At 46.1% G+C, this 23,228-nt stretch overlaps 1 protein-coding gene across 15 annotated transcripts in view; it reads left to right on the top strand.

Moving 5' to 3' along the window:
* The first annotated feature begins 9,739 nt into the window (after window positions 1-9,739).
* Window positions 9,740-23,228, top strand: part of CAMK2G (calcium/calmodulin dependent protein kinase II gamma) — a 120,011-nt gene continuing 106,522 nt past the window's right edge. For 12 of the 15 annotated variants that reach the window (XM_042792699.1, XM_042792668.1, XM_042792654.1 and 9 more), the window contains exons 1-2: window positions 9,740-9,920; window positions 11,795-11,889. In XM_042792699.1, coding sequence (XP_042648633.1) covers window positions 9,856-9,920; window positions 11,795-11,889 — 160 coding nt within the window. In that variant the 5' untranslated portion in view covers window positions 9,740-9,855. Of the gene's footprint in view, window positions 9,921-11,146; window positions 11,273-11,794; window positions 11,890-23,228 lie in introns of all 15 variants that reach the window. The other 3 variants (XM_032982204.2, XM_032982198.2, XM_032982199.2) reach the window with 3 other exon arrangements.

Here is a 23,228-nt window from a genome sequence, read left to right as displayed (position 1 = left end):
TTTACAGCCAGCAGGTGTGATTTCCATGGGGAGCTTGCTCTTCCCTTGAGAATGACAGCCCAGTGCTACAGCTGTGTGGGATCACAGAGTGCATGCCCTCTTCCAAATTCACTCAAAGCCAAAAGCTAAATGAAGTTTGGCCCATAATTGTACCGGCAGTGTTTATTTTCTCAGGTAAACATAAAATGCTTTGTCACTCTTTCATTGACACACCCACTAGCCTATCCTTCTTTGCTGTAGGGAGCTCACTTTAGGTCAGTTCCTCCCCATTGCCTCTGGATCCTTGGCCTTTACACATTCTGATTTCCCCCCCCCCCTCCCCCCCCGGGAATTTATATATCTAAACACCTTTCATCTTTCCTTGCACAGTTTATGGTATCTCTCTGCTTTTGTTCCCATTTGTGGGACTGTAGTACATACATACCCATAGGCTATGCACCATCCAGTTGCATGCACACATGCATACCTCAGCATGATCCACATCTTCATGACCAGAAACACAGTTCTGCTTCATGCATTCACACACACTTCTGTGATTTGCAGGTATTCAAGAAACAAACAGCCCTGAGCTAGCATCTTACTCTGCTGCTGTGGTGATTTTTCACTACTACTTTTCAAATGTAACATAATGTCATTAAACATGGAAATAATACCCTCCTCTGCAGTATAAAAATTCCTTTAGATACTTTGAGGGCTTCTGAATGTGCAAATATTTGAGTTTCCGCACAGTCAGGTGTATTTGCCTTCTTGCCTCCTGCCCTTCAAAGGCAGGAAGTCTGTGTCACTGACTCCCAGTGGTGGATTCTTAATGGGGATCCCAACCCAAACTGACAGATCTTGGGTGTAATTTTTTTTAACCTGTCAAGAACCATCTTTTTTTCTTTTGCATTTTATTTTTATTAACAAGATACAAGGAACAGAGTACACTCAGAAGGATGCATAGAAAACAGTAACATTCGCAGCCACTCCACAGGAAAGTGTTGCAGGAGCATAACAAAGGTTTAGTGACTTTTTAATTGTGAAAGGCACTCTGTGCTGAAGGCAGAGTTCTGAGGAGAATTCTGGTGAGAGCTGCATGTTTAATTCAGAGTGACACCACTGCGTTACCTTCATCCAAAATCAAGATCAATAGGAAAGTGTCTATATCTGTTTGTATTGGAGGAGCGACCTGAATTTTGCCTTTCCATGGCGGCTGCACTCCCATGAGGTCATGAGAGAGTCACAGTCCCACTCTCTGCTTCATTTCTCTCATTGTAAAACATGATTTACTTTACTTATTCCCACAGGTTTTGTGGCTGTTAATGGGGAGTGTAAATCACTGTTTTACTATTGCTCTGGCTGGGAATCAGGCCCATCTTTCTCACTGTGTGTCCTCTGTTTGTCACACGCAGGCAGAACTGAACCCTGGAGAAACTGGAGAGTCCAGCTACTGGGTGGAGGCTTCGCTGTGGTTCCCAAATGCCCTCTTGCTGTGCTTGTTGGCTCAGGCTGTGTTTGTAAACACTCACAGGCCCTCTCCTTTGGATTGTTCCTTGGAGCCAGATTTTCTTTTGATGTTAAAGAGGATGTGTGTATTAATTTATTTTATTCAGGATAGGAAATTGCTGCTAATGTTCTTTGAAGAGTCCTGTGAGCCATCTCTCCCCTCACACAAACATTCAGGCAATTTGGGTTAAAGTGTTTATTTTTTTAAAACTCTGCGTAAATGTTAATCTGGTTGTTTTACAGTACAGCGGTTTTACAGGCTCCTTTAAAAATGTCAAGGTTATGTTTAAGCAGTTACTGTTTAAACTGAGGAGGTGAAGCACTGGACCAAGAGGATTCAGAGATGAAAAAATGAAAACCAGTATTTTCTGCTAACAGGTGTTATTTCAGAGTTTAGTGCTGGCAATAGTGATGGTGAAATGCTCTGGAGACTGACTGCTTCTGCATCTACTTCTTTGTACTTGTACTGTGGACATTGTTAGTGAAAATACACCCTTCCTGCCTTAGTCCTAAACTGAAAGGACTTCTGCCTGGTGATGACAGGAAAGCGCAGGCTCTGTAAACGCTGGCTTCCTGAGACTGCCAGGAGGGGCCAGTTCATGCCAATTACGGCAGTGCTGTGTGTGATGTGGAAGTATACTACTTGATGGTTTAGAATGGTCCAGGAGGCTGTGATGATTAGATGTTGCTTGTGAGGTCTCCCAGATTAGGAGTAATCTCTCAGGAGAAAAAGGGCTGAGAATCCCAGTGCTGGAAGATTCTGTCATTTTGCATGTTATAATCCTGCACTCCCACTTGGGTAATGACCACAGGGTGCTTCTTTTTAAAACCCAAAACTTTCAGACTGCAAGTTTGACGAAAATAATCAAGCTTTATGGAATGCTATTAAGTTACATTTAAGATGGAAGAAAGCAAAACCCTGCATTTTAAAAAATACCTTTCTTTTTGTGATAACATTAAATAACTCTGGTCTTGGTTTGATGCTTATTTGGTAGGGTGTTAAGATTTGAGGGCTGATGTGGTCCAAACTGATCTGTCTATCACGTGCTACCAGATGTGCACAGTATTTTACCAAACAATACCAGACAGATGCCTTGTTCTGCAGAGACTGCAGTTTGAGACTGATCTTTCAAGATACTGTATGATGGCAGATTCCCCAAGGGAATGATTTGGTCTCTTTGTAATCTCAAGTGTCTGTATACACTTCAGTGTAGGTTTGGTGTCTAGCACTCTTATTGTAGGACAAGAATACACATCCATTTAAATCAAGACCTAACTAAAAGAACTTAATGGAAAAAGTTTAGCATCTCCCCAAGGACTGTGCCATAAGTTCAACTGAAATGACAAGAGGAAGGAATTGCAAGATGGATAGTGTGAGATACATGAACTTTATCTTTAATTTTAGTTGAATTCAAATAGAGCTAGTAATGGCCAAATGTTATGATGACTTTCGTGGTGAGAGCTAAATTGGAGGTTTTCCCAGTGATCTGTGTTCCATTTTAGAAAGCAATGAAGCAAAATTTGTAGCTGGCACTAAATGGAAGTCTTTTTTTTTTTAGCAGTAGCAAGAGATGGCAATGACTGATCCACAGAAACCAAACCACTCATTTCTCATTCCTCTCAGTTATTGGTGACCCACAGTGATGAGAAAGTTGCTTGTTCATATTCTTCTTAACACTATGAAAGACAGCATTCAGCTCATGAGGACTGTCCATCCATCACCTTTTTTTCAGTATTAGCCTTCCCATTGGCAGAGACCTTATTTAAAAAAAGAGGGAGACACCCCCCCCCCCCCATGATGTGGCATTAGTTTTCAGTAATCAATACCATTCAATATGGTATATACATAATGCCATACAGTATTTTAAGTTGGTGGAGATATCTGGGATATAGGGATAAATCTGTGTTCATCCTTTATGTAACAGTCATTGAGTCACACAATCTTGTTTAAACAAACAGTGTGAATCTTAAAATAGCCCCTGGACATTCCACTGTGATGGCCATATTCAAATGAATGTTCAAGATGTTTCCCCACTATCGTATACCCACACAGTAACCCTTCAGTGACGGCAGAGCCATCTAGAGACAGTATTAAGCTACACTTGGCACTGGACACACAGATCTGTTCACTTCTCTGGTGAAGCAGGAAATTCTGCTTCTCTGTCATCCACCCACCAAGGCAGGCAATAGACATGAAACATTTTGAGGCTAAACTCATCTGAGGGTGATTTTAACATACCAGTTATTGTTACTGGGTAATTATTAGAGGAATTCATGGAACATGTCCTTGTTGCCATATAAATGGTGGGAAACCCTGCTCATCACCTGATTAACAATTGACATTGGCCAGTTTCAAGACGACAGGAATGAAAACTCAAAATTCTTTGAATGCAGTATTATTAATATCACTACAGATACAGAAATAGAGGAAATTGTTCTTACTGCTCAGAATATTTGTCTGATTTCTGTAATTCTCACTGGTATTTTCTGCAGGGTCTTGGTGATATATTTCAAAGGATAGTTTAGATATGATAAAAGCATAAATATTTTGTGGACCTGATCATTTCAGAGAGCAGCCAGTAGTCATTGCAGCTAAGCATTCAGAAATTGTTTAGCAGTGTCTGTCTATCAAAGAAAGCTTCAAAGACAAGGCTGGAAAGGATACTCCTCTGGATCTCACTCAGTTTGTAACCTAGAGCTCAGGCTAGTATTGCAGGGACTTGGATTTTCAGGAGACGAGAAACATTAAATCAGGCTGCTGTAGTCCCTTCTGTATGAGTCTGTGGGTGAAGTATTCAGCTTTTCAAGATTGTCCATGTGTTATTGTCTACGAGGCTTTGCCTATATCATGTGTACTTGTGCAGGAATCCAGAACAGACTGTGAAATCAGTCAATAAACCTGGTATTGATCCCTCAGTAGAGGTAGGATAAGGCTCCAGAGAAAAGACTGTGTGGAGTGAGTTTATGGCAGCTAAATGAACTGAATGTGTACTGAATACTTCCCTTTCCAAGTTGGGGACCTAACCTGGGCTTCCAAAATCCAAAGTTGCAAGCACTTCAAGCTGAGAGGAGAATACCTCATGTCTAGGTGGCTTGCAGAAGTCCCAGTAAAGGCACGTGTCCCCATGAGTCACTGGGGGAGCCGGGGAACCAGGCAGTCTGTCAGCAGGTACAGCGGGCCTGCCCCAGGGGCACCCAGGCACTGAGACCCTGCCAGACTGTGGCTGCCCCCTCCTTCGTCTGGGCTCCTTGGGGGCGGTGACCCGAAGCACTGAAGAGCAGAGATGTATAGAACAGGGCTGGCCATTTGGACACACCTACTGACCCTGTCTCATAACAGGAGAGGGCACTCAGTGACATTAAAATAGAACAAATTTGCAATGATATCAAGTTATATGTTTTATGAGCCATATAATTAACATGCGACACTCAGTGCCACGGGATATTATTGACTTAAATAGCTTAGTAAGTATCAAAAAGGATTAGGCATTGACATGAAACAGAATAGCATATGCACTGACACAAGCTAGGATCAAAATTACAAGGGCTACCAATCCTTGTGCTTCAGGGCATATTTTGATCATCAGCTTGGGGTCAGGAGGAAAGCCACTCTCTAATCCAGTAGTGTGCAGTATGCATGTGGGTTATAATTATACAGATCTCTCTATTGGCCTGTTTTGATTCCTTTCCCTTCTCCTTCTCTGTCTTCCTTTCATCCCCTCCTGTTTTCCTTCCCTTGCATTTATTGTCTGGAATAGGTCACTACTGAAGACAAGACACTAAACTAGATGGATGGCTGAATCGTCTGTACTAATAGGGTAATTTAATATTTGCTTCTCTCCAGAACTCTAATGTTTATTTCAAATATAAATTTTATATTCAGTCACTAAAAAGTTCTTCTCTTTCCAACCTTCCTTCTATGAATGCTACTTTTTATTTTTATCAGCTACACCTACAAATCCACTTAGGCTCATTTGAATCATGATTTTTCAGAGGTAACAAATGAACCTCACATTGGGAGAAGGAAGAGAACAACCAGGCACATTAAAGGATCCTGATTTTTCTGGTAGATGATCAGCAATTCCTTAATTTTTTTTTTTTTTTTTTGGAGAGATATTGTATTGTATAACCAACATGAATAATCATTTAGGAAAATAAAGGGTTTTTTTTCTGTGTACATGACAGTGAGCCTGTGGACAGTCAGGGTAAAATGATGCTTGATTTAGGTAACTCTCTGCATTTTTCTTTGTAGAGACTAAAGCAAAATAATTGTTAAGAATTTTAACACTTTTTCTCACTTTCACCTACCAAAAATTTCCTCATTTTAAGATGATGCAATATTTCACACAATTCTAGAGGTTTGGGTGTTTTGTTTTGTATTTTCATTTGTTACTATACTGAAGTAGTGTCAGGAAGTCCCATGTAAGAGCAGGGCAGGGTTGAATTTTATGTCCTGTGAATGCCTGGTGAGTGCTAAGACCTACCTGGAGTTACTCACTCTGAATAGACAGGCTATTTTAAAAATATGCCTACTCATTTCATTTGTTTCTTATTTCTTTTTTTGCTTCTTGCCTTCACCCTCCCAGACTGATTTCTAACTCCACCCATTCTTACCCCTCTATTCATACGTGGCACTAGCCAATGCCTCACCGCTCAGCACACTGATAGTTGCTGCCCTTTGGCTTATTTAACCTTGCTGGAAAGATGCTATCATGCAGCTCCTCCAGCACCCTTCCCATTTTCCACAGTGGGTTGAGTTCTAGTTAGTTTCTGCGAACTCATTTTGTAGTCCATCACTCTGCTTCCCTAAAGACCAACGCTTTTGTGTTATTGCCTTCCCACGAACATTCTTCAACATGCCAAAGCTGACCTTAGGCTCCATGGACAGATGGGGCCCGATCCAAAGTCCATTAACACCACAGGAAATGTCCGTTTACGCCCATGGGCTTTGCATTAAGTTCTTTGCATTTTATTTACTTTCTTTTGTGCCTCTTACTCAGCTCCAGTTATTAAAATCAGATTAATCCCTGACATCCCTGACAGTTCAGTATACTGTATAAGCCCACCTGTGCTACTTCAAAAGATAGAGACCAAAACTGCTCCTCTGCTAATGTGAAATCAGCAGCTGGCTAATACTAAAAGCTAGGCATTACTTCCAGATTTCAATCCTGCATAACTGAGGTCAGAATCTCAGTTACTGTTCACTAGCTGAATCTCCCATTAGTAGCACACAGGCTCTCTCAAAACCATTCTTACTGTTCAGCTATTTTCTGGGCCCGACAACATTACTCTGACTAGGCACCGTTCAAGATTCACCTCTGTTTGCAGTTTTACTCTCAGTACAAGTAGGCTGCTATGTCAGCCAGAACATCAATATTTCTTTCTGTTGACACAATACTCTCTTATCCATATTGCCACCCCTCCTCCTGCTTCATTTTGTCTACATTCCTTTTGAAAACTCTACTCCCATAATTTAGTCTCCCACTCAGTACTTGGTTTAATCAAGTCTGTCACTCAATTTATATCCCACTTCTCGCTTAACACAAGTTTCTCAGTTAGCAATCTGTTTCTGTAGCACTTGCTACGCATAACACATGGTTAGTTTTTCTTTCTGTGCTTGCTTCTGTTTGCTTTCTGATTTCCAGACCTCACTTTTCCTTGTAACACTTGACAATGAGAAACTTCTTCTGACTCCCTCTTTTTATGTTCCTCGTGTTTTTACGATACCGCTGCAATTGGGGTTTCTTAAATATCATGGGGTGCTTTGTATAGGGCACAGAACAGTCCTTGAGTCCAGTTAAACCAGTTTTCAACTGCAGAATCTCAGTGCGTTTGATACATAGCTTTAGGTAAGCCTTGCCTGTTGCTGTATTTCTTTCTCATGGCTTGTACCCCTTTCCATCTTCATCATCTTTCCTCGGTTTGTAGAGATACAGGACAAACGCACAAAAGCTCAGCTTCTCTCTCTCTGGCTGCTCCTTCAGCACAGTGTGCTAAAATCTGGTCTTAAACATCCACCCTGAGTTTTTGTGTTGAGCAACAAAGCGCAGAACAGAGTCCTGTTCCAGTTGCTCTGTACATTTTAACATAGGAGACTGGATTGCATATATCTTGACTACATCACCTAGTGCAACCACAGCACAAACTTAACAGCTCACCCTTCCTCACAAAGAACATCTAATGTCATTTTGGATGGTGGAAGTGTGCTGCAGGTTGCGGATCAGCAGCATTAGCCGGCACTGCATCTAGAATCTCCCACTTGAGTTTCATGCTATCAGTCAATTCCCCTGGTAAGGACCGTGGGTTGTCAGACAGTTTTCCTCCTCCTCTGCAATTCTTCTAGCTGTTAGAGAAACTGGTGGACCACTGAATGAGGCTGTTGGAGCAGTTTTAGCTCAGCAGGAGGCAGATTTACTGGTTGGCACCTGTTGGCTAGATCATTTGTTGGTTCTCTGAATTATTCTGCTGGGTCAGCAGGTTTCCAGGTTTAAATGCTGGCATGGTGTAAGACGCAGAATGCTGTTGTTTCATAAGCACCTTCTAGAAGTATTGCTTTGCTGTAATGCTACTGTTATGTTGTCCTACTTTTGCTATCTACTTTCTGCACAGACTGGGTGAATTTTTGCCCACTGCATCACTTAGGTGTAGACTTTGCAGCACCAGGCTGGCTGCATTTAACCTGGAGATGGGGAGCGGGGGGGGGGGGGTGTAGGCTGGTGGCTGCTGTCAGTGCTTTCCCTGTGATTGAGCAACAGGATGATTTTGTAGTCCAGTCACAGAGTGGTAATGCACGGTACTTATGCGGTACTTTTCACTTTCAGATCAGTTAAATACTGTTCCTAGCTTATGGTACGCTCATCTGTCTCTCTGTATGTTCTTAATACAGCTCGCACACCCAGTCGCGCAGGAGAGGCCAGAGCAGTCCTTCCCTCCCTGGCTGGATCAGCGACTGCCCTATATAAATCTGCGTATTAAGCAGATTTGGCAATTGTTCAGACAGAGACAGACTCACTTAAGTAAGAGGTGAAAATAAACTTGCTTATAAAGGCACCGCAGACAGCACTCTCAGCTGGTATGCTATTAGAGACAGAACAGTGGCTGGTTTGTGTTCTTTTGCAGTTGGAGACTGATGATTTTTGTCTTCTGCGTTCAAGTCCCATCACCATAAACCTTACGTGTGCGCGAATGCCGGGACTCATCCTTCAGCAGTTTCAAGCCATTTAGCGTGTTACCGCTTTACCTCTGCACCAGACGGTTTATTTCCTCGGGGACTAGCCCCCGCACCCCTACCCCCACCCCCCCCCCCCCCCCCCCCCAAGGTCGGGCAGCCCGAGAGCGCTGCCCGTTCGGGAGCGGACCGGACCCAACTTTGAGGTGGATTAGGAGGATCTGGGGCTCCGCTTCCCCTTCTCGCGGGGGGCAACGCAGCGCGCCGGGTGCCCCACGCTGGGCGGTGGCCTCAGGCTGCGGCCGGGGCGGGCGGCAGAGGCCGGGAGCTGCCTCTGCCTCTTCTTTCTTCTTCTTCCTCCTCCTCCTCCTCCGCCGCCGGCCGGAGCACACCCGGAGCGGCAGGGAGGGAGCCGGGCGGCTGCTGCCAGCGGGCCGGGGCACGGAGGGCCCAGGACGCCCGGCGCTAGCCCCGCCGACGTACGCCCGGGGGAGGGCGGCGGCGGCCCCCCCACTTCTATCTCCTCCCCTCCCGCTGCACGCAGGAAGTTTATCCGGCCGCGGCTCTCCCCGGCCCGGGCGCTGCGGCCCGGGCGCTGCGGCCCCGGCCCGGCGCTCCCCGCGACGGGGAATTAGGAGAAATAGCCGCCCGGCGAGCCTGAGCGGGGGTCTCCTCCCGGCGCCGCAGCCGCCTGCGGAGCGGAGCGAGTGGGGAGGGGGCGAGCCCGCCGCAGTCTGCCCGCCCTCCGTGCGCGGGGGCGGGGGCGCGGACTGCAGTGCCCGCTCCGGCGGCCGCGGGGCGGGGGTGGAGGTAGGGGGGGAGGAGGTGGCCGCGCCCGGGCTGCAGCCCCCCGGGCGGCGGCGGCGGCGAGGCTGCGGGCGCCCCGGGAGCGCCCCCGGCGGCCACACCCCGCGGCGGGCCGGGGCCGGCGGAGGGGCGGAGGGAGGGGGCCGGCGCGGGGTGTCTCCGAGCCAGTTCTCGCGGTGCTGGCCAGGCTCAGCCTCCTTCCCCTCCCCGGCGAGCGGTGACTGTGCACGGCGGAGCGGGGAGCGCCGAGCCGGGCGCGGGGGGAGCCCGCGCCGCCCCGCCGAGCCAGGAGGGAGGCCGCCGAGCAGCGCGCCCGCCCCGGCCCGGCCCGGCCCGGCCCGTCCCGGCCGCCCTGCCCCATGCCCCAGCGGCGCTGAGCCTCCCGCAGCCCGAACATGGCCACCACGGCAACGTGCACCCGCTTCACCGACGAGTACCAGCTCTACGAGGAGCTTGGCAAGTACGGAGCCCGCTGCGCGCCCCGCGCCGCGCCCCGCCGCCCGCCCCGGCCCCGGGACCCGCCGGCGCTGCCGGGGGGAGCCCCGTGCCGGCCACCCGGCTCTCCCGGGAGCTGGAGGAGGATTAGCTGCCGCGCTGTAATCCCGCTCTCCGACCGCCCGTCCGCCCCGGCGGCATCGCGGCCGGAGGGAAAGGTGTCTCTGCGCCCCCGGGTCGTCCCCGCCGCTGGATGGGGTGTCCCCGCAGCCTGCTTCGGGCTGCGCGCTCCTGTTGCACCCCGGGATTTTCTCTGTTCCCCTTTTGCCCTCCTCAGGACCGGGCTACCGCGTTCTCCTCCCCGCACCGTCTCCCTGCTACACGTTACCGTTCCCTTCAACTGTTCCTGCGCCGGTACACGGCACTGTCACCGCCGCTCCGCGATGCTTCAGTCCCCACTTCCTTGTCCCTGTGAAAGGACCAGGTGCTGCTGCACCGCGCTTTTCCCTCCCTCTCTCCTTCCCTCCCTCTCTCCGCACTTGTCTCTGCATTGGCAGACCTGCTGCTGCACCCTAGGACAGGGCTTTGCAGGGGGACCCTGTGGGACAGGAAAGCAGCGCAGCAACGGCCGGGGTAGGATTGTGGGGACAGTGCTTAACTGGGTGCTGCTGCTCTCCCCCTCCCTCCCTTCCTGCACCAACTGCTGGGCTCTGCTGCATCTCTTCTCTCCAGCCCGGTGTCCCCGTCCCTCCCCACACTGCTGCAGCTGTGTGTCACCAAGCCCGGGCCCGGTGCTGGTGCTCACCTTGCTGCTTATTGGTTTGTATGTAGAGGTTGAGGAAGGGGAGAAAAAGGCAGGACTCTGCAGTGTTGGGAGGATTCAAGCTATTTTAGGCTCTCTGTAGGGCTAACTGTCTTCTGGAGCCCTTGTGCAGCTTCTGTTCCCCGTTCTTGTACTTTAAATATGTACGTTTGTCCACAGACACAGGTTTGTGTTCCTGGTCTGAAGGACTTGGAATTTTCTGCTAGTTTTCTCTTATTTGTCCTTTTCCCCTTTTCAGATCTTTCCCATAAAGCCAGTTGTTATTCTTTTCCCACCCTGTTTTGTTTTGAATTGTTTTTGTTTTGTTTTTTTTTTTCTTTTAAAAAAGAAGAGACCGCTTTCAAGCGCTCATCTGTGTATTCCTGTAGACTTTGAGTCCCTATCTTTTCACCTTGTTCTCTGTTGTATTATCTCTTTTTTCCTCACAGAAATCCTTCTTCCCTCTCTCAGACCTCTTCTCCAAGTGGCTCTTTGGAATAGTTGTAATAATATCAATAGTTCCAGCTTGAGAAAATGTACAAAGCCTCGTAGCTTCCTACTCACTTCATTAATAGGTACATGCTTATCCCCATTTTGCAGGTGGGTAGAGAGATGTAAGAGAACTAGTAACTTCTGCAAAGTGTTGCAGCAATTTTGTGACCGAGCTGGCACTTGAACGTGGGAGAAATGAGTCCTGGTTGTCTGATGTAACTGCTGGGGATACTGTCTTCGGGAGATGGATTTACCGCCTAGCGTTTGCAGCGTCGTTCTGGGCTGCTTGTTTCCTGTTCATCAATCCCTTCATGTCCTGTTTCTGTGCCCGTATGGTCTCTCTCTCCCTGCAGAGTGTGCTGTTCTTACTGCGCTGTTTGTGAGGGGGCTTGAGGGGTCTTGAGGAGGGTTGAGCACCATGTAGACTAGGTTGTATTTGCCGATCAGGCAGCATGCACTGTTCATCAGATTCTCATGTGTTGTTCCCCCTCCTCTGTATGTCTTCTGCCCTGTCCTTAATCTGGTCTGCTCTGGGGATAGAAATTGCTGCTATTGTATTCTCATTTTCAGTTTCACAGCTCCTACCCTCTTTATTTTTCTTCTAGGGGAGCCTTCTCTGTGGTCCGCAGATGTGTAAAGAAAAGTTCATCACAGGAATATGCTGCAAAAATCATCAACACCAAAAAACTGTCAGCCAGAGGTTAGTGTTTCGATCTACCCTTCTTCCTTTATTAATAAGAAAACACTTCACTGGAGTTGAAGCTGTAGTAAGTTTAAGGGATCTGAAGTTGCTTCTCTCAGTCATTATTTCAGTGTTACAGAATAACTGAGTTGTGTGGCAAAGAGGAGATTGAAAGGAGGTGGCGTAGGATGATAGAAAAATGCCTGTACCTGGAAATGGACACTCTGTGATCTTGTCTTTTTTATTTTTTGATATCTTTTTTCTGCAAGTTGAGCTAGAGATGTGTTTATAGAAGATTTATCTACACGTATGTGTACCGATCACTCATAATAAAAAGAAGTGTTGCAGAGTGATTCTGCTGAATGTCTTTTCTACCTAGGAGATCTGTCTTACCAGAACAGATGTGATTATTTTTTTTGAAGGATAGATGCTATACGCCTTGCTTCTTTCATGGTGCAGTTAAACCTGGTGTGTTTGGAAACGAACAAGGTTGCCTTCAAAGACAGAAATAGGTTGGATGAAGAAATCTTGTGAATTTCACTTCTCAACAAATTAGAACAAATATTTTTTGCTTTTGTTAGTCCTGGAGACTTCCAAGACTTGAAGCCAGGCTGTAGTCTTATAAAAAGAGAAAAAATCGTAACTCTTCTCCAAGCTATTGGTCTTCTGTTTTCTGGGGATCTATGTATGCAGAAAGGGTTGTGTACATTGTGGTGTGCAGGGAATGTGTGTCTTCTAGTGTGTAGGGAACCCGCATGGGGATTAAAGTTGCTTCGTGGGTGGGGTGGATGAGGGGGGAATGGGAGAAACTGAACTGCAGTAAAAGATGCTGAAAGCAGAGCGTGCAACAAGTTGAGATGCTAGAGGTGACTGTTTCTAGAAGAGGTGAACAAGACAAGATCTAGTCAGCTTTGACAAAATTAATGTCTTAGGCCCTTGACTGTCTTGCTAGTTGAATAGATGGCTTAATAGAGGTGTTGACTGAGAAATGAAAAAGAAGCAGGAGGAGATGGCAGCAAATGATCTTGATAAATGGTTAGAAGTGAAGAATGTTTTGCCTATTCCCAATAAAAGAGAAAAGTAGAATATGTATTCTCCTTTTTGCTGGAATATTAAATGTGGTGATAAGAACAGAGGACAGTTTGAAGAATGGTGAAAAATTTCCATTTACCATAATTTGCATGGAGAAGTAGTGTCAGAACTAGGGTGCGCTATGCTGTGAAGGCTGATTTTTTTTTTTTTTTTTTTTTTTTTTTTTTTTTTAACTCGTGGAAGTAAATATATGTGATAATGTGAAGTTTCGGTACCTAGCCTGAGTGAGGTCATGTTGAGGACCAACCAGTAGAGCCCGAGGTTGTTTAGGAGGCGGCTGCGGATCCTCTGAGAATTGGTGTCCCCTCCATGGTCAGGTGACAGTGCCCACTGCGGTAGGTGGGATATCCTATCTCCTGAGTTCAAAATTAGTTTAACTTTATATGGGAGAGGTTTGAAGGGTGGCTTTCCTTTGCTGATGGCCATTAATGCTGTGTTCGTTCCACATAGTTCATTCTGTAGCGAGGACTAAAGCTCAGGAGAGCCATCTTCTCAGATGCTGGTAGACACAAGCCTGCTTAGAGAAGGGAGAGGGTGGCTTGGTGAACTGATTGCAAATGAGAAACCGTTTTCTTCCAAAGGAGGTGGTATTGAAGTTATCTCTGGAGATAAGATAAATTGGGAAAACTTCAGGATGAATATAGTTGAAACAAAATTTGGAAACATATTAGAAGTCCAAAAGTAGCAGAACAACTGATTAAGTCAGTTTTTAAGTTTTTGGGCACCTAATGAGTTACAGAGGGAGCAATAGATAGATTCTAATTGTTTTTCATATTAAGGTGATGATGGTTTTATGACCCAGCAAGTAGGAAAAGTAAGTATGGATGCATACAGGCCATGTTTTGGTCTACTACTTACCTTCTACATTTCATACCTCCCTATAAATAAAATACATTGAGGGTATTAGCCTGGTCCTCAGCTACATAACTTGAAGCAACTGGCAATGATTTACTTGCAAAGGTATTGGTTATGTAGAGGGCAAGTTTGGGGAGAGCCAAGAAAGGAAATGGATGTTTCTGCTAATATGGAAGAATATCAGAAACAAGGGACTGATGGGGTTTTGTTGAAGTCTTACCAGAGGACTAAGGAATCTGCATTTATAGTGAAAAGTGGATGGTGACTTCAGCTGAATATATAGGTTCCTCAGTTGTTCCAGCTGTGTTTGCTGATAGCTCAAGTGGTTAGTGCAAAAAGGGACAGAATATTTTTATAGGAACTTACTGAATTCACCTTGGAATAGGTCTTTAAAGCACTGAAGGAAAAATGCATGCTATTTAGACATTGCAGCTGTAAATCAGTGATTAGGGAGATTGAATTCAATTGTTTCACACAGGAGGAGAATTATGGTGTTAATTCTGCAGTACCCTGGATAGATGTTGTCTGATGCTTCCTTTCCCCGAGCTGACACCTCTCCCTGGGGAGGCTGTGTCTCTGCCGGGCAGTATGTACGCACGGGACTTCCCTGCGCACCCGGCCGCGTGCCTGTCTGTCACACAGGTTAACCAACCCACCCTCCTGACGTGCCTCCTGCCTTGTTGGTTCTCTTCGAGGCTTGGTCACAGGGCCAGAATATTCCCTCATATAGGGACACCCTCCCCCTCTCCAGCTTAACCATAGCTACATTTAATATTTTATACCTTATCTAGCAGAATTTGAGCCTGTATGTAGTAACAGCATCTTGCTGTGCTGAGAAGTATGTCTAACCCACTGCTGCTTCACAGAAGTTTTGTCTGCTGTAGTGCTTCCCTTGATTATGTCCAGAAAAATGGTAACAAAGCCTTGCTCTCCTTCCGCAGTACTTATTGTTACCTTTATTTTTCAAGATTCTTGATGAAGAAATACTAGGTAGCTGGCTGGGAAGTGCTGAATAGCTTGTTGTATGTAGCTGAAAAGGAGGAAGAGGAACACTTCAGGGTGAATTGTATGCATTTAAAAGGCTCTGTATTACTTTATGTGTTTATCAAACTGTTTTCTTTAAGGCAGTAAAGAGTTGAAGAGGCGTGGTGCTGTTACAGGGCTTCTCTGTGAAAGCAAGGAGGATTAATGTGGTGCTGGCCTTTATGAAGGGCAGTCCTAACAACTTCAGTCTAGTAATCTTCACCCTGTGTAAAACATGAAGTCAGATGTTGAGAGGAGAGTCTCTGTTTCTCTATTGTCTCTGATTTTTGGATGCCTGTTCTCTCTTTTAATAAATTGTGTCACTAAAAGCTGGTCTAGATTAAAATTCATATTTCAGCTTTAATGAAGTATTCGCTGTTATGCATATTGCGTTGACACTTAGGACTACCCAGTGAGGAGTATGCTAAGAACTTTAATGTTAAATAGGGGCCAGATACTTGTGTAAAGTGAGGGGAAACAGACTTCACCTTTGTCAGTGTTCAGCTGACACATAAGAGTAGTGGTTATTACATGTGGGGGAAATACAATGCTTCAGTCATCTGAAGTTCCTATGGGATTGAATGCACAGGCTTTTATCAGAGCTATGGGTAGAGGCAAATAATAACTGTAATTTTTTGGAAGTTGTCTTGTGGGTCACCAGAATACTTTTTGAAGATGAAATTTCATAGGAAGTATTGCTTCAGTGCCTGGGCAGCAGTGAAGTTCAAATAAAGTAAAATTGCTTGCAGTGATCAAAAGGATCAAGAGAGCAGCAGTAGCTTTAGTAGCAGTAGGGAAATATCTGGAATTTGACTCTTGAGCATATAGTTTAAGAGATAGTCATGCACTGGAAAGAGGTAGGCAGAGCTCTATCGTGTGATAATTTTTAGGATGTCATTTGTTCCAAATACTATATAGTGGTCCTACCACCATGTGTAGGATTTTTGGCCCTTGTTTTCTTGGGGAGGGGAGTGGAGGTGGAGAAATCTCTGTGCATTACATTACTGTTAAATTTAATTTGCTGCTGAAAATCTGTGTCTTTCAACTCTTGCAAGTGACATTTCTTGGTGGAAAAATGAAAAACAGCTGTCTTGGAAGTTAGGCTGCTTTGCTACTTTCTCCTTATTGTGGCTTTGCTCTTGCCTCTGGAATAACGAGGTGGATTCTCTCCCTGCTCTCCATCTTTTCAAATTTGTAATCCAGATCAAAATTTGCAGTCTACCCAGTTATTTTGTTGTTGTTCCTGTAGGAGATTATGTGGATTGTGGGAGGAGCAGGGAATTACTTCTGTGTATCAAACCCTGACAGGAAAAAAAAAAAAGCTTTCTCTTTACACTTCCAACTCAGTTTTTTTTCATATACCCCTCTTCTCCTGGCTTTCAGTCCGTAATGGTTGCTGCTTGGGCTTTACAGTATGTTTTGTTGGAGGTGTCAGCAGTAGCTTCCCTGGACACCGAAATGTTGAGCTTGAATGCCGCAGAGGAAGTTTGGCAGCATCAGTCCTTGACCTCTACCTTGATCTGCTCTGTAAATGTTCTTAGCGGATGTTTGAGTTCAGACTCTCTGGGACTGCTCCTTTGGCTGCCAGGTTCGAAGTCCTGCGGAGGCTACAGCACACCTGGCTGCCTTGGATGGGCGCAGCGGGGGTGCACGGCACCCTGGCACACCGGCTCTGGGCAAGGGCAGGGGAAGCTGCCACGCAAAAGCCAAACTTGGGTGGAAATGCCCTGTAATAGGTGTCCTCTGTGCGTGCCTGTGCTTGTAGGTTCGAGACAAATGTCCTTTCGTGCAGAGGACGGCAAATCAAACCGTGTCTGCTCAGCTGTACTTGCTGAGCAGCCAAATCGGGTCTGGTCATTTGGTGTGGGAGGGGAGCTGCCCTTCCTGCAGTGTGGGCCTTGGGCTGAGCGTGAAGAGCTTCCCTGCACCCCAGCTCCTCCTCCTCCTCCCCTCCTCTGCCGCCTGCCAGGAGTCTGAGAGATGCTGTGATTAGGGAGCATGTATAGGAGATCAGCTGCAGTGATGGCTGGGGATTTTTTTGGATGTCCTTGTGCACGTGGAGGGCTGTAGGGAGCGGAGCAGGGGGCTGCACTCCCCCCGGCGCAGCGGGGGCTGCCTGGGCCCCGCGGGAGGGGGCTGCAGGGGAGGCATCTACCCGTGGGGTGGGTGCGTGGGGAGCGGGCGGCTGAACTCTCCGCTCTGCACCGCAGCACACACGCGTGCGCGGGGGGTGGCGGGGGGGGGGCTGCTCTGCTGATGTCACAAACTGCAGCCCGCTGCCTCCCGCCAGCAGCCTGCCTCCCCCTCCTCTTCCTCCCCGCCTCTGCATGCAGCCCCCCGTGTAGGGGAAGAGGGGTTCAAGCGGTACATGTCGCTTGGGGAAATGTCACTGGAAGGGGAGGGATACGTGTAAAAGCAGAGACCCTGACCTTGCGGGAGAGGCTGGGGCTGGGAGCTTGGTGGGGGCAGCCGGGGGCCAGCCTGGCTGTTTGGCCACCCCAGCACATGGGTGCGGGCAGGAGAGCGCCCTGGTGTGAGAGCTGGCAGAGATTGGCGGGGTGGCGAGCGGTGGAAGCTTTGCTTTTGCTGTGGCTCACTACGGCCAGAAGCTGGCTTCGTCCTGCTGTGGATGTCAGTGATGTCTGGGGTTACCCCAGGCTGCCTCTCAGTTTACACTGTATATTTTATAAAGGAGCTGGAGCAGAGCAGACAGGATTTCAGCTCGTGTCTGTCTTCTCAGTGGTCACACTGAGTATTAAATTTCCAGCATTAACAATGGGAGGGGGGGGTGTAAGTAAGTGGGCACACAGATTGGGCCGGAGTTCCTACTGCCTCCACGTGAGGTGGGAGAAGGGGGCTTGGGAGAGACTCAGGTTTCTTGTTTTCCCAATATAAACTGGATTTGTGTACAACAGAGATGTGATTAGACTAACTCCTGCACATGTTCTGAAGCCCTTGGCTTTAGAGCATTTACTCAGATCAGCGGGCCATGATTGAAATATTTCCAGGTGTTCTTCCAGTGAAGAGTGGGATGTTGAGCACACTAAGTATCTGGGGCTGTGTGATCTACCTGAATTTCTTGTAAAAAGGATCCAGTGCAAAAACAATGTTTGGGTTGTCTTTTGTTGGTTTTGAGGTGTAGTTTGGAAATTTCACTGTCTCAGAACTTAATCCTTCTCTGGACAGTACCAAAACCATCACTGCCAGAGGAAAACTCAGCCCTAGGTCATAAGAAAATTTCTGAAGAGTGCTTTCTTTCCCCCTGCCCCCCAACAGTGGGTTATCATCACTGTTTTAGAAGAAGACTATGACAATCTTTTTGTTCCCTTCCATGCCCTGGAAGTATTTGAGTTTCTCTGGTCCTGCAAATTGGATGAAGACACTTTTTAAGAGGGAAGCATGCTCATATAAAAATCTCTCTCCACTGTGCCACCTATGAGCACCGTCTATCTGCTTCACAACCCTGACAACCAGGGCATCACCCCCTTTTTCATTAATTCTGGCCTATCACCTGTTTTGGTGTTTCAAGCATTTTTTTTTTCTTTCCTCTGTTATCAGAACCTCCTGATTTTCACCAAGACTTTACAAAATTGTTAATTTGCCAGTGTTTGACTATGGAGTGAGCTACTGCTGCTGTCTGGGCCAGGGGAAGATGGCAATATCAGCTGGCATCAGGATCACCAGTTCAGGAAAGAAGTCTTGAATGTTGTAAAAGGAAATGGAGTGTCTCACTTCGTTGTGTGTTTGCCTGCAACAGAAGTGATATCACTGCTCAGAGTAGTCACCCAGGGGAAAGCAGAGGTGCATTGGTTTCTGATGGGCAAATGTGTACTTAAGATTTTGATGTGCTAAATAGATTTATTTATTTTTATTAGTGTATGGAGGAAATGTCAAGCTCTAACTTAAACAACTGTAGTTCCTGTTGGTCCTTATGACAATAAGCTTAATACTTAATGTGGAGTAATATTTAATACTTAAAAGGTGGAGTCGTATGAGTTATGCTGACCTCAGGTACCTTTTTGTACCTTCTTAAATTTACTGTCTATTTAAATATCACTGAATACTTCTGTTACAGCTCTGGTATTGCTGCCTACATGATTTTTGGAGAATAGTAGCAGAATACTTCTAAAGAAATGGTCTGGCAGTGTCTTTAGAAATCAGTTTTTTTGAACACTGAGGGTAGCTAAAGATCCGTGGGGCATGGATGTAGCTCTGAGGGAAACTGAGTCTATAGTTGTTAGATTTTGATTCCTTATAGCTTTTTCCACCTGTTACACACTGGCTCCCTTTCTTTACGTTTTAATTTTGAATTTGTTTTGAATGTTCATTTGTCTGTTATGGATCGGTTACTTTAACCAATAATTGTATTAATCTAAAATGCCTTGATTGAAAATATCCCTTTAGTAATGCTGCTTTACCCTCCTTCCTTCCTCCCAGAGAATATTGCAGAATTCCCATTGCTCCCATCTGTTAGATGAGCAGAGGCGTCAAGATGGTGGCTGATGCAAGTGGCTAATTACTGATGACTCTGAGAATAATTCAGAGATGTGAGGAGAGCTGGTTAATGTTATATCTTGCCTTTTTATGACGAGGTCAGGAAAGGAGGAAACAACTGTGTCTTTACTCCTGGTGTTGAGATCTGTCTCGCTCTGCTCCTGGCACAGTCAGAAGGAGAATTCCCCGTCTGAGATGTGAGTTGAGTAAATGTGATGACCTTTCAGAGAATGTGTGTATGTGTGTGCATATCGATGTGATACTGTACTCTCAGCACTTTCACGTTATGTTCCTGAGAGCGTGAGTTACATATCTCTCCGAAACAGTGACCCGCTGTCCCACTGCTTCAATCCAAAGTTACTGTCTTGAGTTAGCTGTCTTCCAAGCACCCTCAGCTCTGGACTATCTTGTCTTTCATGTGGCTGGAGTCTGCTTAGCAGTGACACTGGGATGAGTCCAGGTTAGCGTCCTGCTTCTGAGGGTGCTAGCTGATCTCTTCTTGTTGCTAGAAGGCACAGGCGATTTGGCTATTAAACACAAGACCCTTTTTCTCCAGGGCAGCAAATGTAGCATCTCTTTGTAGTGCTGTTGTTAGTGTGATTCTGTTAGAGTCCCAAAAATTGAGCTGAGAGCTGTCTCGGAGACAAGTGTAGGCGTTGTGGGAATGAAGACACAGTTAATTTAGAAGAAAAACAAAACCCATGCAAACGTATCTCTAGGGAAGGAGGGTGCCCATGAAGATGAGCCTGGGAGTGGGTATAGCTCTTTGTAGGCCTACCAACCCAAAGGCTAAATGGCAGAGAAGGCAGGGAGCGGCAGCCTGCCTGCTGTGGCAGAGCTGCTGAGTTATCTCTGGGGTCTGTTGCCATGATGACAGTGGCAAACAGGGACTGAAAAATGTACCAGATGCGGGTGAGCCAAAGGATTAACCTTTCTCATAGGAGGGAAGGGAAGGGAGGAGGAGGGTAGGTGATGATGTATTAATGAAGGACAGCATCCTAGTGAGAAATACCAGGCTCGCACTCCTATAGCCCCTGGGATGGTGAGGCGGGGGTGGGGGGGGTGGGGGGGGGAATGCAGACTGGCATTCCTCCTCCAGTCTAAACTGCAATACTGCTCTGACAGATCCTCTCTCTCAAGAGGAGGAGAATGCATCCTGCTTTCACTGGGTAAATTGGTAGGATTTGCATTGTTTTGGCAGGTGAAATGTAAGAAGTGGGAAGGGATGGGCTCTCTTTTTTTCAGCCTTATTTTCTATTCCCTATACCCACAAATAACTCCAATTCTCTACCTCATGCTTAGAGCTTTTCTGCATCAGAGTTGGTGCAAATAATCAAGTCTCGGTGTTGCCTGCAGGTTTCAGACTATTGAACATGAAGCTAAGCAGCCTGCACTAGTGTTATCGATAATGCAAGGCTGTTGTCATTGAAAATGTCTGATATAAAACCATGTCAGCACTGCTAGGGCTAGTACTGGTCTTGACCCTGCATACTGCTTTTGTCCCTGATGGCTTCCTTTCCCAGAGCTGGAGTGGTGTCCCTGCATGTCAGAGCTGATAGCATGGTGGGGAAGGCCTGGCTGGTGGGCAGGTGGTGTGTGAGTAGCCAGGTTTGGGCAGTTTTGCCTCCACTGGAGTCTGAGGGAAGTCCTAACACTACCTGGTGCTGCTGCCTCCTTTGTAGAGGTTGACCATTATAAGGACTGGTCCCAGAAGAATTGGTGATTTGGCTGGGGAGCAAGGAGCTAGTGATGGGGTCTCTGCCTTCAGTGCCCCATAGCTCAAGAGGTGGTACCACTTGATTATTTGCAGTACTACACATTATCATGGTACCTTTTTGCAGGCTGCTTCAGGAAAGACTTACCTCGTTGTGCCCAGCAAACATCTGTGCAACAACACACGTACTAGCATAAAATGTTTGTCTGCAGACTTAGTAAGATAGAATTGTGGTAATTAAAACTATTTTTTTTTTTCTAGAAGGGCTTCTTCAATTTAAAACATTTATTTATGAAAGGAGACATTAGTATCTGTGGAAATTAATGGTATAGGTCTTTCCCACTAGCCCAAATCCCAGTGGACTTTTTAAGCTCCTGTGAATACAGGCCATGAGCGAGAACAAGGATGTTAAGGCTCCCAAGCCAGTTCCTGAAGGCCTGTGGAAAGGATTCTTTCCTTTCCCTTCCCTCACTTCTACTCCTCTTCTAGTCACTGGAGTTAGCTGGTATAGGCTGCAGCTTGTCTAGTGAAGTAACTCAGCATTTGGATGTGCTGTATCTTCTGCTGTTACTGTGTCATCTCTGGTAAGTCAATTGGTGTAGACTGAGTTAACTGATAGCCATGAAGAGAGATGTCATTTTTTGATGTTGAAGACAACTCTCCTTTGAAGGAGGAGGTTTCCTCAATCCCAGGGGAGCAGTGGGAAAAGAAGTGGTCTGACACAGCCTGAAATCTGAGGTGAAAAAAGGAGGGAGAAGAGCTAGAAATCTTTCAACTTAAGTGCACTGGTTTTTATTCCTTCCTCTGAGCCCTCTTCTTTTACACATGGGACTGAGTATAAGGTAGCTCAAGAAGGTGAGTTTTACCCTGACTTCTCTCTTGAAGGAGATTATTTCCTGAACCTGTTGCTTTGTTTCAAATCTGCCATATGTTCCAGAGGGGTGTGCAGTTGGTGGTCTTGCTTCTGAGTGAGGGGTCTCCTTGTCTGTGCAGCAGAATATAGTCAGTGTGTAAAGTTCCCTGCAGCTCTGGAGATGTGTGAGTTGATCCTGCTGCTGTGCTTGCTGCTAGAGACCTGGTCATACACCTGATTTGAAATGTGACTTCAGAGGGGATAGTCCAATGCTTTCTCTGGGACACATTTACTAGACGAACATTTCAAATAGCATGGGTGCCCTGGAAGCTTTTACAGGGAAAACAGCTTGTTAAACCTCTTCTTGTATTGGTCTCCAGCGCCTGCCAAATATACTTCACACTTCTACTGTAGTGGAGCAGCTGCCATTCTGAAAATGTCCATGTGTATCATGCGGGGTTTTTTTGTGGTTTGTCTGTGGTTTTGTTTTTGTTGTTTTTTTTTTTTTTCCTCCTACCCCTTGTATAAAAGCATATAACAATTCATGGGTGATAGGCCAAGAAATCATCCAGACTGGAGGAAAAAATAGGTGTGGAAGAAGCATGTTGTCTTTAGTGCCCCCTGTAAACCACACAAACTTGCTGACAGGTTGTTCTTGGAGGCTCATAGAGCATATAGACTGGTGATGCCAAGCAGGAGTTCTTTCTGTTTGTTTGCCCATAGAGTTAGTATGTTGTTAATTTTAATTTTGCCTGTCTTGGGGTGTCTCCATATAAGCTTTGGGTATCAAATGTCCTCTGTTGAGTTTGTGTTGGAGAGATTAGAAGAGTTGAACTTGAACAGCTTTATTTTATAACTTGTGCCAGTGCAGAGACAAGGCTTGATCATGACGGATGTGCTGCTTCAGTGGAAGTTAAAATAGTGATTCATAGCTCGTGTGTTACTTTAAATATTCCTGATTTTTGGACTGCAGGATTGAAAAGTGACTTCCAGCTCTGCCCATTTTTGTTTGACTTATATGTCATCTGGCCTAGAATCTGCCAGCTCTGCAGATTAGGGTATTGTGTTGTGTCTACTGCTTGTTATGAAGTTGCCCAGATAAAAATTTTCAGTTGTTGCATGATCAGTGCAATGATCCACAACCTTCTCTGTCTTACTTGCTCTTGCAGTTAATAAGGATGATGTAGAGGAGTGAAGTGTTGGTCAGCTTCTCCTTTGTGTGGAAGCACTTCTGCAGCAGCAGGATGGGAGTCAAGCTGTCATAGGGCACTTGTCTTCTCCAGATAGCCAAATTCAGCATCAGAGATGTGAAAAAAGAGGAACAAG

The sequence above is a fragment of the Tyto alba genome, unplaced genomic scaffold (genome assembly GCF_018691265.1).
Source record: "Tyto alba isolate M040663 unplaced genomic scaffold, T.alba_DEE_v4.0 Super-Scaffold_1, whole genome shotgun sequence".
NCBI classification, from domain to species: domain Eukaryota; kingdom Metazoa; phylum Chordata; class Aves; order Strigiformes; family Tytonidae; genus Tyto; species Tyto alba.
This window is presented reverse-complemented; position numbering and strand designations above follow the sequence as displayed.